The sequence below is a fragment of the Cebidichthys violaceus genome, unplaced genomic scaffold (genome assembly GCF_023349555.1).
Source record: "Cebidichthys violaceus isolate CVI_PGR_0920_01 unplaced genomic scaffold, fCebVio1.0.p SCAF_89, whole genome shotgun sequence".
Lineage (NCBI taxonomy): Eukaryota > Metazoa > Chordata > Actinopteri > Perciformes > Stichaeidae > Cebidichthys > Cebidichthys violaceus.
Window position 1 is genome coordinate 664,732 of NW_027176974.1, and position 16,748 is coordinate 681,479.

A 16,748-nucleotide genomic window follows, 5' to 3' on the forward strand; every position below is an offset into this window, starting at 1 on the left:
TACATACAGCAGTGCTAATATTTGGTTACATGTCCCTTGGCCATTTTCACTTCAATTAGGCGCTTTTGGTAGCCATCCACAAGCTTCTGGCAAGCTTCTCGTTGAATCTTTGACCACTCCTCTTGACAGAATTGGTGCAGTTCAGTTAAATTTGATGGCTTTCTGACATGGACTTGTTTCTTCAGCATTGTCCACATGTTCTCAATGGGATTTTAAGTCAGGACTTTGGGAAGGCCATTCTAAAACCCTAATTCTAGCCTGATTTAGCCATTCCATTACCACTTTTGATGCGTGTTTGGGGTCATTGTCCTGTTGGAACACCCAACTGCGCCCAAGACCCAACCTTCGGGCTGATGATTTTAGGTTATCTTGAAGAATTTGAAGGTAATCCTCCTTCTTCATTATCCCATTTACTCTCTGTAAAGCACCAGTTCCATTGGCAGCAAAACAGCCCCACAGCATAATACTACCACCACCGTGCTTGACGGTAGGCATGGTGTTCTTGGGGTTAAAGGCCTCACCTTTTCTCCTCCAAACATATTGCTGGGCATTGTGGCCAAACAGCTCGATTTTTGTTTCGTCTGACCACAGAACTTTCCTCCAGAAGGTCTTATCTTTGTCCATGTGATCAGCAGCAAACTTCAGTCAAGCCTTAAGGTGCCGCTTTTGGAGCAAGGGCTTCCTTCTTGCACGGCAGCCTCTCAGTCCATGGAGATGCAAAACACGCTTGACTGTGGACACTGACACCTGTGTTCCAGCAGCTTCTAATTCTTGGCAGATCTGCTTTTTGGTGGTTCTCGGTTGACTCTTCACCCTCCTGACCAATTTTCTCTCAGCAGCAGGTGATAGCTTGCGTTTTCTTCCTGATCGTGGCAGTGACAAAACAGTGCCATGCACTTTATACTTACAAACAATTGTTTGCACTGTTGCTCTTGGGACCTGCAGCTGCTTTGAAATGGCTCCAAGTGACTTTCCTGACTTGTTCAAGTCAATGATTCGCTTTTTCAGATCCATGCTGAGCTCCTTTGACTTTCCCATTGTAGCGTTTGTGGGCGTTTGTATCCAATGAGCCCTATTTAAATGGCCTCAGAGAAGTCACTAGTTGTAGTCACTCATAATCACTCACAAGAAGTTAAGAGGCCATGCTATGAAGCTCATTTCATTGACACAACTTTCTAAGTCACCAAAATTGCTAATTCATGTTGCTGTATGTATATTTTTGACCCAGCAGATTTTGTCACTTTTTCTGTTAACCCATAATAAAGTCATGAAAGAACCAAACTTCATGAATGTTTTTTGTGACAGAAGTATCTGTTCCAATCACTCTATCAGAGAAAAATCAGAGTTGTAGAAACAACTGGAAACTCAAGAGAGCCATGACATTATGTTCTTTACAAGTGTATGTAAACTTTTGACCACAACTGTATGTATGCGCCACATAAATGGTGAAGGGCAGGAAGTTTAATCATCATAAATGAACACAAAAGAAGCTTGGTGACAAGGTGGCTTGTTGCTCTCTCGATAGCTGACAGGGAAGAAAGTTAACAGTTAGTTCAAGCAAATTGATCGGTACCGCCCATTCCTGTCTGATGACCGATTGCAGATCAAGTTATGCTCCAGCAGAGCGGGGTTATATAAAGCTGCTAATGTGATAGCTTCCTCTCCCACAGGACTCTCTGCCCCCACCCCCCACCACCACTTAGATGGCTTGGTACGGTGCTAATGTGCGTGTCAGAGTTCACCAAAGTGCTGCATAGATTTACGCTGCCCTGGTGAGCAAATCCACCAATTGCGACAATTGTATTAAAATAAATTTATCTCAGTCCAAAATGTCCTTGTATGTAAAATGTATGTTGTTTGTCCAATCATATGCATTTGTGAGTTGTTTTTAAAAGACGCACATCGCCAGTATGAACCAATGGGCATGAGGCAGAAAGACGCAGACAGAGTAGGGAAATCAGGAAGTGTTGAGAGACAAAACACATTGCTGGTTTTGGTCTTTTCATAGGATTTGTTGATGATGAGAAAAACATAGAACATCGTCAGCCTTATCTTTCAAGTTGAAGCTTATGCTTTTTATTCTTTCACTCAGCTGTTTCCAATATATTTTTTTCTAACGTCTTGTCAGAGTTTGTTGTGTGTGAAAGAACACTTTCACTGAGTGTCAACCTGGAAATGACCAACTATGATATTCCAAAAGTTACGCAGTATAGGCCTTTACACATGCGGGGGCATTTTTTCTTTGCGCGATTAATTTGTCAATTTGTCATGAGTACTTTCACACGGAACACAAATATTTAGTGGCGAAAAAGTGAGTAATTTTTTTTTTTATAAACAATAAAAACATATACAACAACATGGAGGCTCCATTGTCTGAACCAAAGGCTGTATAAGAAGTGGACATAGTCATCATGACACCACCCATTGGTTTGTGGACTGACGTTTTGAAGCCTCAAGTTCGGCGATTTGGGCGTTGTCATCTTGAACAGAAGTTACCATATTTGGACTGTGTGGAGAGACGGCGTATACGGCTCTGGTCAATCACAGGTCTAAATGGGATCTTAATTTGCTAAATGAACATCATGCTGTATTGAAGAAGACTGAAACTAGAGATTGAGACCTTAAACTCATGTTTACAATGTTTATACTGAGGTAATAAATTAAGTGAGAAGTAGAGTCATTCTCTATAATGAGACTTCTTTTTGCAACCAGAGGAGTTGGCCAGGAGCTGGCCAGTAGAGAGAATGCAAGTTTTAAGACACTTCCGCTTTGGCTTCACTTTTCAGAACAGTAGGTTGCTGCCTGGTCCGAACCAAACACATATCTGTTTACAGAAGGACAATTCAGAAAACTCAGAGCATTTTGCTAAAAGGAAACTCAACAAGTTAAGTTGTTAAAAGTTTAACATCCATTCTCCATTTACTAATGGATTACTCTACTTCTTCTTTATCTTCATCCAGCAGGTGGATCAGGACTCTTACCAGAATGGGGAAGGGGACAGTGTGTGCAGCAGCAGCAGCATCATCAACAGTGTCAATGTGGAGGACGTGTCCCTGTGTCTGGCTGCCATTCAGAAGCTGATGGAGTACATCAAGTTCAACTTCCTGGAGGGTGACACAGCTCCACCGGGCAGCCCGTCCTCCTGCAGGGAGGGGCTGGACGTCGAGGTCCACGGCGTGTCGCTCAGCAAAGACGAGGGCGACGCCGCCGAGTTCGGCCTCAGCTTCGGGAACATCCCCATTTTCGGGGACCCTGACGGGAGAAAGAAGGGAGGCCCGAGGAGGAGGAGGGACCAGGGCCCCATCATCGACGTGGGCTGCATCTGGGTGACGGAGGTGAGGAAGAGGAGCCCGGCGGCCCGCTGTGGGGGGATCAAACTGAGAGACGAACTGCTGTCACTCAACGGGCAGCTGATGGTGGGAGTAGATGTCAGTGGAGCTAGGTAAGACCGCCTCAATAAAAACTAAAACCATGAACCAATCACATGAAGGGAAAAGACATTGCAACGATCAACCACAGTATGTATTGTCTCATTGATAATTAGCTTTTTTTACAGAACAATGGCCAAATACCTGGAATGTATTCGATGTTAAATACTACAATATCTACTGCATGACAAATCTATATTACGTTTATTTTATCACATCATATATGATCACATCAATACCGAGTCATGCTCTGAAACTGCAGTAGGACCTGGTAGTCTGCACAACCAAACTCAGAGGAAGCCGTAAGTGACCCTTCGCCAAGTCCCGCCCCTCGAACGCAGACTGGCCAACCATAGCGTGCCATCGTCCAGCTCGGACCAGGGTCCGACAACTATCTGGCTCTGCTCCATACACTAATACAATTGTTTCATATGTTCTTCATTTTTAGGCTGTGGATTTGGAGGTAGTCATGGTTAAACGAGAGGTTTGACCTGTAGAGCTAACTTAAGCAGAATACGTCAGCACTTCTATGCTACGCTAGCTAGCTACTGAAGGTATACTGAATGTATACACATGCTGCCTATGCTTTTTAAGGGTTTAAACAGTGAATAAAGACCACCCAGCTTTACTGGAACAGTGTTGTTCCTTAATTTCAATGTCTTTCGTCTCAATCTCCAGGTTCGACATCCTGATATATCCTTCAAATACATACTGTAGATAGTATGTTATGTGTGGTGCCAGACCTCTCAGGTCTGTCTACTATGACCTTGCTGCGTTTTGTTTGTCCTGATTAGCGATGGTGCCGCTCTTCGGCATCTCTCTGCGCTCATAAATGCAAGACACAGTCCGATAGTGATTATGTTACGTCCCTTTTCCATTGGTCCAGCGGAGGGTTAGGGACTAACACGAAGCAACCCAAATGATACCCAAATAGGCAATGAACAATAAACAATATTTATTTTGCTCTCAAACAGTTCAATATGAGTGAGTCTTACCACAGAGTGGGAGAGGATGGGACAGGTGTGGTCGTGCCAAACAATTGAAAACAATATAACAAAACTTGGCCTAACTACCTAACCTCTGAAATCAAACAAACAAAATGGCTTCTCTATGCTTATTTAATAGTACTCGACCAAAACCAAACACAGACGGGGTACCGACCAATAAGCCTAATGTATCTAGACACAGAAAATCAACAACATGTTTGCCAATGTACAGGGTACCCCAAACTCACCTAATGTCCGTGGCCTCTCACCACCAAGTCTAACAAAAACAACTCTCAGCATTGACAGAAAATGTGAAGTGGCAAACCCCTCAACTCCTGAGTCTTCCTGCTTTTATCTGTGGCTCCCACTCTGCCGATTGGCCAGCTTGCAGTTGGTGAGCAGCACAACCAGCCCCCACAGGCGGAACCCAATCAACAGATTGACACCTAATTAGGGAACTGAGGGAGAGAAAAAGAAAGAAGGGCAGGAGGGGAGAAAACAACACGTAACACCCCCGCCCATATAAGTTCAAACATAGTTTGACTCTACAGCGCATGCGACAAAGCATCCGCAAGAACATTTTCAGACCCCTTTTTATGAATGATTTCTAGATTGTAGTTTTGAATGATTAGAGAACAATACATAAGACGCTGGTTGTAGTTATACATCCTGGAGATGAACACAAGTGGGTTATGATCTGTGAAAACTTTAATAGGCTTAACACTTTACCCAAGGTAAACTTAAAAATGTTGTAGGGCAAACAACATTGCTAGAGCTTCCTTCTCTATTGTGGAATATCTAAGTTGATGCTTGTTGAACTTCCAGGAGAAGTAACTCACAGGATGATCGATGCCCTGGTCATCCTCTTGCAGAAGAACTGCCCCAGCTCCAACCGCACTGGCATCAACTTCCAGTTTGAAAGGCGAGGAGAAATCTGGTGCAGTCAGGACAGGAGTGCAACACATTATACTCTTAAGACTTTCAAAAGACTGTTGGCACTCACTAGACCACACAAAGGGCTTTGCGGGACTGGTTAAAGCAGTCAGTGGAGCTGCTACAGAGGAGAAGTTTTTGCAGAACCGTCTATAATATCCTGCCATCCCAAGGAAACGGCGCAGCTCTCTCCTGGTGGTTGGTGCAGGAAATGTCACATTGGCTGCAATCCTGGCCTCTGCAGGACGAACCTGTCCTCGACCAACCTGCTGACCAAGATAGAGAACAGTTCCTTTTCCAAACTCACATTTGGCAAGATTGAGTGTTAGGGATACAGTAGAAAGATGTTTGAAAACCTCCCTCAATGTAGTCATGTGACCAACCCAGTCATCAGAATAGACTACAATATCGTCAAGATATGCTCTGCAGTGTGGAACGTCTCCCAGTACTGCATTCACTAGCCTTTGAAAAGTAGCAGGAGCGTTACACATACCAAATGGCATGACGATATATTGTAGGAAATGGTCAGGTGTCACAAAAGCTGAAACTTCAGAAGCATGTGGGGTTAAAGGAACTTGCCAATACCCTTTCAACATCTCAAGTTTGCTCACATATGTTGCAGGACCAATCTCATAAATGCAGTCATCAATTAGAGGTAATGGATGCGCATCAGGAACAGTTACAGCATTTACCTTGCGAAAGTCAGTACAAAATCTTGGACTCCCATCAGTCCTGGTATCCAGGAGACAGGGAGAACTCCATGGACTGGAACTTGGTACTGCAAATCCATTCTGTAGAAGATATTCAACCTCCTTCTTCATGACTTCCCTCTTAATTGGATTTACCCGATAGGCATGCTGCTTGATCAGTATAGGGTTAGTCAAGACAACGTCGTGAGTTATGACGTTTGGGAGGGAATGTCATTGAACAGACACAAACAATCATTAATAAGTTCCATAACATCCACTCTCTGGTCATCAGGAAGATGAGACAAGTAGTGGGGCAAGTGGGACAATACCTCAGTATTACTTAGCCTTGCCCCCTGTGGTGTAGCATTACGCATCACCAACCCATCCTCATCACCATTATCAGGAGAGCTCACCTTTGAAATGGCTGCCATAGGTGAGACTGCAGTCTTTAACTCCTGGACTTTGGATGACTCTTGTTGACCTTTTTGGAAGTGGCCTCATCATATTTACATGACACACTCTGGTCCGTCGCCTGCGGTCCGGAGTTTGAATAACGTAATTTGTTTCATTTAGCTTCTTCTCTACAACATAAGGACCAGAAAACTTGGTAGAAAGTGCAGAACCAGGTCCAGGCAAAAGAATCAAAATTCTGTCACCTGGCTGAAACAAGTGTGTGACTGCTCGCCGGTCATTTTGCTTCTTCATCCTTGCCTGGGAAGAGGTCAGGGCATCTCTAGCCAAAGAACAGGCTAGCTGGAGGCGATCTTTGAGCTTGCTGACGTACTCTGGGATACTTCTGACCCTCTTCTCTGGTATGAGTGGCGAGCTAGCCAGGAGCCGAACCTAGAATCTTCAGACAAGCAGCAGCTGCTCGCGTTGTCTGTGTTTTGGTACAAATTTGTCTCCAACTGGTCAAGAGCGTGTGTCTTCAAACCAGTGACGTGCGGTGAGGTTCGTGGCTGATGAGGCACTGACACTACGTAAATCAGATTTACAAATATATGAACCCTATAGAGAAGCTTAAATCAGCATTCAATTGGCAGCTTGCACATTGACTACTGGTTGATTTGATTACACCAGGAGCGTGTGCGCCGCGATCTGCCCTGCGATCTGCGCTGCGATCTGACCCACCGACCTGCCCCACCGATCTGCCCCACCGGGAGCGTTTCAGAAGCGGAGCACTCGCGGGCACCACCCGCTAACATCGTGAGATTCCGCGATAATCTGTGTAACAACCACGGATGTATGAAGAGAACAACAAACACATAAACGGTTACTTTACCTGTCCGACGTTGAATTGCTGTTGATTTGTTCATATTTCCTTGTTTTTTGAGACATTTTTAAGCTTTGATATATAATCTTACATTCTTGTGGTCAAAGCAAAATATAAGAAGAAGAAGAGAAGTGTAGAAGAAGAGCAACGACAGAACAACCATGAACCCGACCCATGGGCTCTCGCACGCCCTCTTCTTTGAGGCAGAGTAGTGTTTGCCTCCCCTCTGTGCTTTTTCACTGCGGTTTCTGTCAGATCAGCAACACTAAATATGTTCTACACAGACGTGAAATACAGTACCTATTCTATGGAAAGAAAGGACATATAATGAAAGTGTCTACAAATATTACGGTGGTGACAAACAATGAGAAAGCAAAAGGCTCAACCCAGTTTGTGAGGGATTGCGCAATCTGAGGTGAGGCACAGCTCATCGCTGCCTCACCTCACGTGTCTCCTCTCTGTTTGAACAGGACATACGCTAATTTGGCGATTTTGATTATAAAAATGCTTGAAATGATTGGAATCATACAGAAATTACATTTATAGCACAGATCAGTAGAGAAATATTAATATTTATTTTATTTTAGCATTATTTGTTTTTTACTTGTCATGGTAACAGGTGAGGCCCTGCCTCACCTGCCTCCCCTGACCGCACATCCCTGCTTCAAACAGAGAATGTAACTGGAAGGTCTGACTGTAATGTGTGATTAAAAGGGTTGGACCCAAAGATTTAAATGTTCGGTTATTCATTTGTTTGTTCTTTTAACCCCTCAGGATAACAAACATGCATAAAACACATCAAACCTTTTGGAAAATGCTTCTTATTTGATAACAAATAAAAAAATAAAAAATACGGTATAGTGGTGTAACGGATCGTTGTCGATCTGTGATCCGTACTGATCCCCCCTCACGGTACGGCACGCATGTGAACCGCCGATTAATTACAGTTTAACGTTTACCATCACAATGTGAAATAAAGTTTTACTGACGATCGTTATCCGTCAATATTCAGTAAAATATGAGATCAGGACATCATTTATGCTTTTATAGTCACCGATCTGATATATTTACATTGTAAACAACCAATCGGTGTTGAAATTGACAGGCGGAAGGTTGCGTTTAGTTACATTATGATGCGTTCAGACTCTAAAATGAGATAATGAGAGTTGGGCAAGTAAAATGTAGTGTTGGTGACAAACTTGCATACACATGGTTGTTTGAAATAGATGCTTTCACAACAACATAAATAGATATTAGAGATGAACTATAACCCGTTTACACTAGCTCTAAGCAGCTTATAGTACATCATTAAAACTACTAATGACATGATCTGTTTTAAACCATCAAAATATAAACTTTTGTATCTTATCATTTAAATTGTGTGTTTTTAGGAAGAAACTATAGCTGACTATAACTAAGTAAAAGTTGTTATGGTTTACACTGACTTCAGAGTGTTTGAAAGGCTTTTTGTGGACGGTAGGCAAAAAAAATAGTGTGTAGCCTTGTAGACCAGCTGCTATAATCAAACAACAATATGGTTCTGTATCTGCCAATATGGATCATCAATGATCAGCAATTGGTAACAGCGGCAAAAACAACGTAATCAGGGATCTAAAAGTTATATTGCCCCCTTTTTTTATTTTGTGCTGATCCGATCCGTGACTCTGACCCGTTGCACTAATACTACTGTAGTATAACAGCATACTTACAAACGCATGCCTTTAATTGAACCGAAAGACGCGTGTCGCAACGCTACGCCGTGCGTCTCAGCCGAGAACGAAGACTGAGTCCACCTCATGTCTCATGTCATAAGAGACGTGGGAGAAGTTTGCCTTCAGGGCTTTCTGCCAGGAAGCGTTTATTTTGACCCCAAACCATGATCTTTTCCTAGACCTAAACAAGTAGGTTTGTTGCCTAAATTTTTGTGTTTCCCGGGCAGAAAGCCCTGAAGGCAAACTTCTCCCTTGTGCAAGCCAGAGCTCTCGTCGTCATTGCTCAAGTCGCAGTGTTCTCCGATGCATGTTCTCCATGCAGGGTTGAGCTGAAAAGTTACTGTCAGGAACAGTCTCAATGTAATACTGATACCTTTATATGACCTACATAAGACCATCAGCAAGAAAATGTAGCACAAGGTCCAATCAGGCGAAAACATGTAGGTTTACCAGAAACTCCTGCAGTTTAGATCCAGCAGTGACCAGCCCCCCACGGACAGACTCAAAGTAGGTTTCACTGCCGCCTTCAACCGGCAGTCTGAAGCTCCGGCGGAAGGAGGAGAGCTCTGCACCTGGCAGCAGCAGAGTCTCCTGCTTCGGGCAGGAAGCCAACACCGACACCACGCTGTGGGAGACCCGGGCCGTATTGCTAGGCCCGCTGGAGGAAAGGGAGGCACGGTAGAACTGGAACCAGGAATTTCCTCGTAGTAGTTTTAATACAAAACCTGTCCGGGATGTTGGTGGAAATGTGAGGACACTTAAAGTTGTTGTTGTTTTCTCTATGATATTAGATGTAATGACAGCATTATCCATCAATGTTGTTTTTTTTACAGTTACCTGGCTGACCAGTGCTGGAATGGAGGCTGTATCTACCTGATCATGCTGCGGCGAGTCAAGCGGAAGGCTCCCCCCCCTCCCTGCAACGCCAACGGCAGCGTCGGTACCGCTGTCATCGGAGCCTCCCCCGAGCCCTCCGACCGTTCGGCGAGCGGCAAACGCACGCGCAAGTTCGGCGTCATATCGCGGTCGTCCTCCAACCGGGACAACCAGGGCGGCGGCAACTCCGAACTCAAGAGCTCTCACCACGGATGCAACGGCTCCTCCGTTCCCGCCGACGCAGGGGTCGGTCCTCCTCCCAAAGACGACCCGGGTTGCGTCCACTCCGTGCGCACTCCACCGGGGGAGAGCCCGGACGCCTCTCCTCAGGTGAGAGCTGCTCCCCAGCGTCTACGCGGCAGAGGCGCCGCCACCCTGCCCGCCAGGTGTCACAGTCAGCTCTTGGAATGCAAGATGGATTCTTTCAGCAGTGAACCTTCAGGCCAGGTAAGACACGGCACAGCAACGGGGAGACAAGTGAGGGCTCATCCTGGATCTCATATACACACACATGTGAACATAAACCTATAAACAAATAGTAAATTGTCAAGTTTAAGGATAAAAGATGAGGTCAGTAAAAATGTGTTCAAATGGAAGCTCATTCCTTGTTCAGCTCAGTGTTTTTGAGGCCCATCATGTGTCAGAACTATTTACAGCATCATCATCAAATATTCATGGACTGGAGCGCAATGTGAACCTAAACTTAATTTGGAAATCATTCAATGTAATTATCAGACGTTACCGTTTTCAGTGGTTCCAGACCTTTGCCTGAAATTTTGTTTTTAAAAAAATCTTGTGCTTTTATTTTGAAGGGGATTTTTTATGCAGCGGAGTTATTCACACTACTTAACAGTATTTGGCGTTAATGCCTTGTAATGCTAATATACGCCTGTCATTTCACAGTATAGAAGAACACCCACAAAGTTTGTTTTCATGCTAATTGAGTGAAATGCAAGTAGGACACCGACTACATGAGAGATGGATTTTCTTACATTGAGGACAAAAGAGGACAAAAACCTCAGTGTGTTTTGTGCAGTGAGGTTCTGGCACAAGAAAGCATGAAGCCGTCAAAACTGAAGCGGCATTTGTTGGATCAATCCGCAGCAGATAAACTGAAAACTATACCTCTGTCAAATGACACTATGAGTAGGTGAATTGAAGACATGTCGGATGACATCAAACAACAGACCACAGCTCGAATTAAGGCAAGTGGTCATTTTGCATTACAAATGGAGAATCTACAGACATAACAAACAAAGCAGTTTTAGTCGTATACTTGAAACATGTGTGGGACGGGGTCTGACAGTAACAATTTCTCTGCACATGAGAGCTCCCTACTACTATGACTGCAGAGGACATTTTCAGCTCAGGTTCAAACTGCACCATCTTTTCATTAAATACATTTGAGAAGTTGAACATTTGGGTCGCGGCTTGTCATTAAGGGGTGATGTTGGGTCCCGCAGCCAGACCACTTGAGAACCACTGGTCCAGAAGTCCCTAGATCGGTGGCCAACACAGCAATGAACCCACTCACAGAGGCTTTTGGTCAGGAGGGGGTAGTACAGTTTTCACTGTTGGGTGTCTACACTTTGATACCCAGCAGACATAAAAGAAATATATGCAAAAAATAATTCTGATTAGAAATAAAAATAATGAGAGAGAGGCAGCTGAACTGAATGCTCAATCCTTATGTCATCTGCCAGTGTGGTGGCAGAAAGTGAGGGGAGGAGTGGATACATGACGACTGTTCTCTTCTTGTCGGAAGACGTTCTCGCAGCCCGGTAGGCAGCACTGTATACACTGACATACTATTGATGGTATTCATCCATAGGTTGCAACGATGCATCCAGGAATGGTGACATCAGCACAGATGTGGTAGGGAGGAGGTCAGGGTCTCATTTGATTTATTCCCTCAGTAAACATTGTAAACATGAGTTTATGGTCTCAATCTCTAGTTTCAAGTCTTCTTCAATACAGCATGATGTTCATTTAATAAATTATGGTCCATTTAGAGTCAAATACACAATAAGGCAGGGTATGCTTTAGGGCAGGGCTACACAGTGATTGATAGGTCGCTACCGCTACCAGAGCCGTATACTCTGCCTCTACGTTACTCCTCCAAAGTTCACATATGGTCACTTTTCGCTCAATGGTTGCAAAAAGCCAAGATGGCGATGGCCAAAGCACCAAACTCGTGGCTTCAAAACATCAGTCCACAAACCAATGGGTGATGTCAAGACGACTGCATCTACTTCTTATATACAGTCTATGGTCAGGGTGGATCGTAGGTACACAAAGCTCAGGACTTCTCTGTTGAAATCGTCAGGAGGAGAGCTAGTTAATGTTAGCTGCTAGCTCTTAGCTGTTAGCTCCTAGCATCTGTAGGGCAGCACCGTCCTGCTTGGCTAAATAGTTAACTTTAACGGAGGTTCCATTAAGTTACATTGTGATGCGTTCAAGCTCTGTTCAGTAAAAATGAGTATTGGATTGTAATGCTATGCGTTCAAATGTAATCTTTTAAAATGTAATCTTGAATAAATCCAGTTGTTTAAAGGAGATGTTTTCACAGCAATATGAAGTAGATATTGGAGAGTTTATCTTTCTTACACTAGCTCTAAGCAGCTTATTCAAACTTTTAAAGTTAATAATTCTTTTAATCGAAGCAAATTTTGCATTAAGAATACAATAATTAATTTCCTCATAATTTAAGGTTCAGGAATGATGGAGGTTTTGGTGCTTTGAGCTGTCCAAACACAACACTAAAAGCATTAATCACGCTTTAGCTGTCAGGAGCACATATTTTAGGAAAGAATCCATGAAACATTACATTTCCTAAAAAACGTATTTCCAAAAACATATTTCCCAATGAAAGTCAGTCGTGTATGAACAGAATTTTCAGTAAACATGGTTTGTATTTGTGTTCTAATGTTTTTCTGCCCTGGAGTGCCCAAAATGTATCACTACAATTCTAAAAAAATCCACAAATTTCTGTTGAAGACAAATCTTTACTGTTCTATTTTTTTATCCTCTTCTAGTGTTATGTAACTGTGCTACCCTCGAGGCAAATTGGTAATGAAACTGATCTGAAGAGAATAAGACATCAAAGCCTCCTCAGCCTCGTTTGACACTTGGGATTTAATAGCATCCAAGAAGAGTGTGGCCGTCTGTTTTCCTCTCAGGACGGAGCTGTTGTGTGCTGAGCAGGCAGGAGCATTGTGGACACAGGAGCGCAGTAGGAGTAGCAGTGGGATGATGAGGACTATGTTAGCGGTGGGACTGCTAACACGCCACTAAAAGCAACTTCCTGTTGTGGTCGATCCAAATAATCAATCGCCAACAGGTTTTTTTTTAAACATATATTTAAAATAATGTTTATTTAAAATATCATGTATTTAGTGTGCTGAAGTTTTTATATATCTGTCTAATGCCTAGGAAATTAAAATGAGCTTCACAGAAAACAAAGAACCTGCAAAATGCAATTGAACAAAAACAATTTAAATAAAGCTAATCAAATAAAAGGAAACCAACATTTTGGTATATATACACATGTATTTTTTATACATGTGTGTGTATATATATATATATATATATGCACACGTATACATATATATGTACAGTATATATATGTACAGTATATGTGTACACATATACTGTACATACATACATAGATATCCAATACAAACTGGCAGAGTATTTCAGGTCATTACTGAATGTAATTCAGAGGTGGAGTCCGTGCCGACAGAGATTAACCTGAGGCAGCTGTTTGAACACATTAGAGGATTTATTTCATCTCCATGACGGCTGTATGAGAGGGGTATTAGTTGTTATATGTTAGGACTTCGATACAGCCATCCAGTGAGTGTATAGTGGATGATGAATATCAATATTATTGGACCCCAAACAGTCTGTTTCAGTAGAGATCGCTGTGGAAACCAAATGACTTCTGGTGGAGGAAAAAGTCTCCAATGTGCTTAATGAACCGTCTTAATATCACTTTACCACAAAAATAGGAAACAGAGTCGTCAAATTTTGGCACCCTGGTTCCGTTCCAGCAGCCAGATGTTCAGCAGTCCACAGATCTGTGTACAGATGTCTGAGAGGATAAATGGGATCACAACCCTGCAACAACTGCCATAAAGGAACGGGACAGTGCTTTAATGTGAGAGGATTGAGACGGACAGCTGGCGTTTCATCCCAGCACATCAGAGGGATTGTAAATGAAGTATAGTGTGTGTGCCCTACATGGAGGATGTAAATCCTTTTAGGTTCACCCGTCGTCAGAACGGCTGATCAAGCCACGAGCAGTGGCAGTGCAGAGTTTAAGATATACTAAGGGCCCCATTTTAATAGCCCAGGTCAACATGCAAACAATATCAACAACAGCATGAATTGGGTGTGGTGATTAATGTTTACACGGGATACGTGTGTGTCAAAATTCATGGCAACCCATGCAAGAGCATGTCATGTGAACCACGTGGTGGGGGATCACTCGTAGTGGGATTCATCCTCTGGGGAACATTTCCTCCACTATTCTTTGAGATGTGGATGGAGTCGACCATTGCAGATTAAATACAGAGTAAACCAAGGCTCAGTAGTTTCTGTTCCGTTAGTGTTAATGGAGTGCTACAAGCACATAATTAATAACGTTCTGAGAGTGTTTGAAGGCAACACTGGCTTACAGTTACAGTGACTCTGTGACGCTTAATTGGTCAATAGATTCTACACTTCACAGCCTCCAATTCCTGAGTCAAAGATCGCAGACTGTATACAAAAAAGTGGACGTTGTCACCGTGACGTCCTCCATCAGTGTCAACACACGATGTGTTCAGGCACAGCTTTGAGCACTCTTGAATACCATAGTCACGTAAAAAAAACAATATATTATCTGAGAATCAGACTCATGAATTTTGAATTGAAAGTTTTCTGTTGGTTCTCATGTCTGATTTGATTTGTTGTTTGCTGTGTGTTTGTCTGTGCTCCTTTGCAGCCCGGAGAGGGCAGCTACATCTGGAAGATGCACATGGTGAAGGGCGAAGAGGGCCTGGGCATACAGATCACAGGGGGGCGGGGCTCCAAGCGCTCCCCTCACGGCATCATCATAGCTCACATAGAGAAGGCGGGCGCCATTCACAGGTACAGTCGCTCCAAATCAAGTCAGGACAAAGGACACAACAGTGCTTTGGCACTATGTTCTTGTAGGTGCTCATATTCTGTAATTTCTATCAAGGTTTACACTACACGAGGACCTCCCTACAGTATGATGATAATCTGTGTACCTGGTTGAATTATTAAATGAGAACTTTGATATTTTTCATCACATGTTTTTGTGTCTTAAGTGACTGATGGGGACAAAAACGTTTAAAAATGGTCCAGTATTGAGTGACAGTGTTGCAGATAGCAGCCACCAAATGGGCTGCTATATAATCGCTTTAAACAACTCCTCATCATCAATGTACGTCCACAGAATTAGATGCTCAAATGAAGGCTGTGATATGTGTAATGAAATAATTACGATAGCAAGTTTTAGTTTTTAAGGTTTTTGGGCATTAATAATGGTTCAAAATGTTTTGTGAAATTGCATAGTTTCAAGTCTAAAACTTTCCAATTTTTTGGGGGGCAGACCCCCAAACAACAACAATATCTCCTCGTAGCTCTTATTAACTGTAGAAATTCGGAATGTAGGCTAATTATGCTAATACTGGTCAATGCACACGCAAACATGGGAATAAGCGGAGTATCTGCACATATTTTATATTTTATTTTTGCACTTATTGTGTTAAACCAAGCCTTGTTGAAGGACAAAATCTAGCATCGCATCCACGTTGTTGAAATCAGCTAAATTGTCGGCCATGGCATTGAAAATCTTTTAGGTAACTCTAAGCTACACTTTCTGTACTCCAACACCACAAACTCTCTCCAACTCTTACTCACGTTTCCACTGTTGTCTCCCAGCAACAAGTCACATGACACAATAGCATATAGAAAGATAAACAAAAAGGTTTCATTTTCTCTGTAGGGTTCTTTCCATAATGTTGTCAGACACTTATTATAACAATCTGAGCCTGTCAGTGGCAAAAACAAGCACTTTCTCACTGTTTTTATATCCTCAAACCTTTATTTATCACAAATATTATTTCATTAATTTGACGGTCCTGATTTTTTTCATCCCTCACCAAGAAAAATAATTTTCAGTGAATATCTCCAAATTATTAATATGACCAAATAATTGGTGTCAGTTTTTGATGGTTTTGCAATTTATAGCCCTGTTTAAAAACCACGTATCCCAAAACATCAGTCACTTTTTCCATGTGAATGCTAATCCAGTTTCAATCCAGCTAATCCAGTTTTCAATCCAGTCATTTTCTATTTGGGCATTATAAAGAAGTAAAGAAGTGCAGCCTCGGCCTTGAGTTTGTGAATGTGTGTGTGTGTGTGTGTGTGTGTGTGTGTGTGTGTGTGTGTGTGTGTGTTTATGTACAGTATGAGTAAGTGTTGCTGTCTAAATGTGTATTTGCATGTGTGTTTCAGGGACGGTCGTCTTCATGCTGGCGATGAGTTGCTGATGATTAATGGTCAGTCTCTGGTGGGTCTCACTCATCAGGAGGCTGTCGCTATCCTCCGCTCCACCACTGGTCTGGTCCAGCTGGTGGTGGCCAGCAGGGTAGGTACACACACACACACACACACACACACACACACACACACGCACACACAGCTGCCTTTTGAAAATAAATGTGGCTTCTTCTAACTAAATGTCACTGCAGCCCTGAAGTACAACGACCATGCTTTGAGTGTAATTTACAGTAAAAAAAATAAAAGAAGCACTGGTGCCTCCTTTTGGAAAGATGCCA

At 42.9% G+C, this 16,748-nt stretch overlaps 1 protein-coding gene and 1 long non-coding RNA gene across 2 annotated transcripts in view; one reads left to right on the forward strand and one right to left on the reverse strand.

The window, feature by feature from the left end:
- Positions 1 to 16,748, forward strand: part of pdzd2 (PDZ domain containing 2) — a 63,438-nt gene that overhangs the window by 11,347 nt on the left and 35,343 nt on the right. Inside the window, exons 3-6 of the mRNA XM_068702774.1 lie at positions 2,961 to 3,442; positions 9,855 to 10,344; positions 14,885 to 15,030; positions 16,426 to 16,558. Of these exons, the coding sequence (XP_068558875.1) occupies positions 2,961 to 3,442; positions 9,855 to 10,344; positions 14,885 to 15,030; positions 16,426 to 16,558 (1,251 nt within the window). The remainder of the gene's footprint in view (positions 1 to 2,960; positions 3,443 to 9,854; positions 10,345 to 14,884; positions 15,031 to 16,425; positions 16,559 to 16,748) is intronic.
- Positions 4,369 to 5,326, reverse strand: LOC137866710 (uncharacterized). Its single transcript, XR_011102128.1, has 2 exons — positions 5,254 to 5,326; positions 4,369 to 4,872 (listed from the first exon to the last, which is right to left on the reverse strand). It is a non-coding gene; the product is annotated as an uncharacterized lncRNA (long non-coding RNA).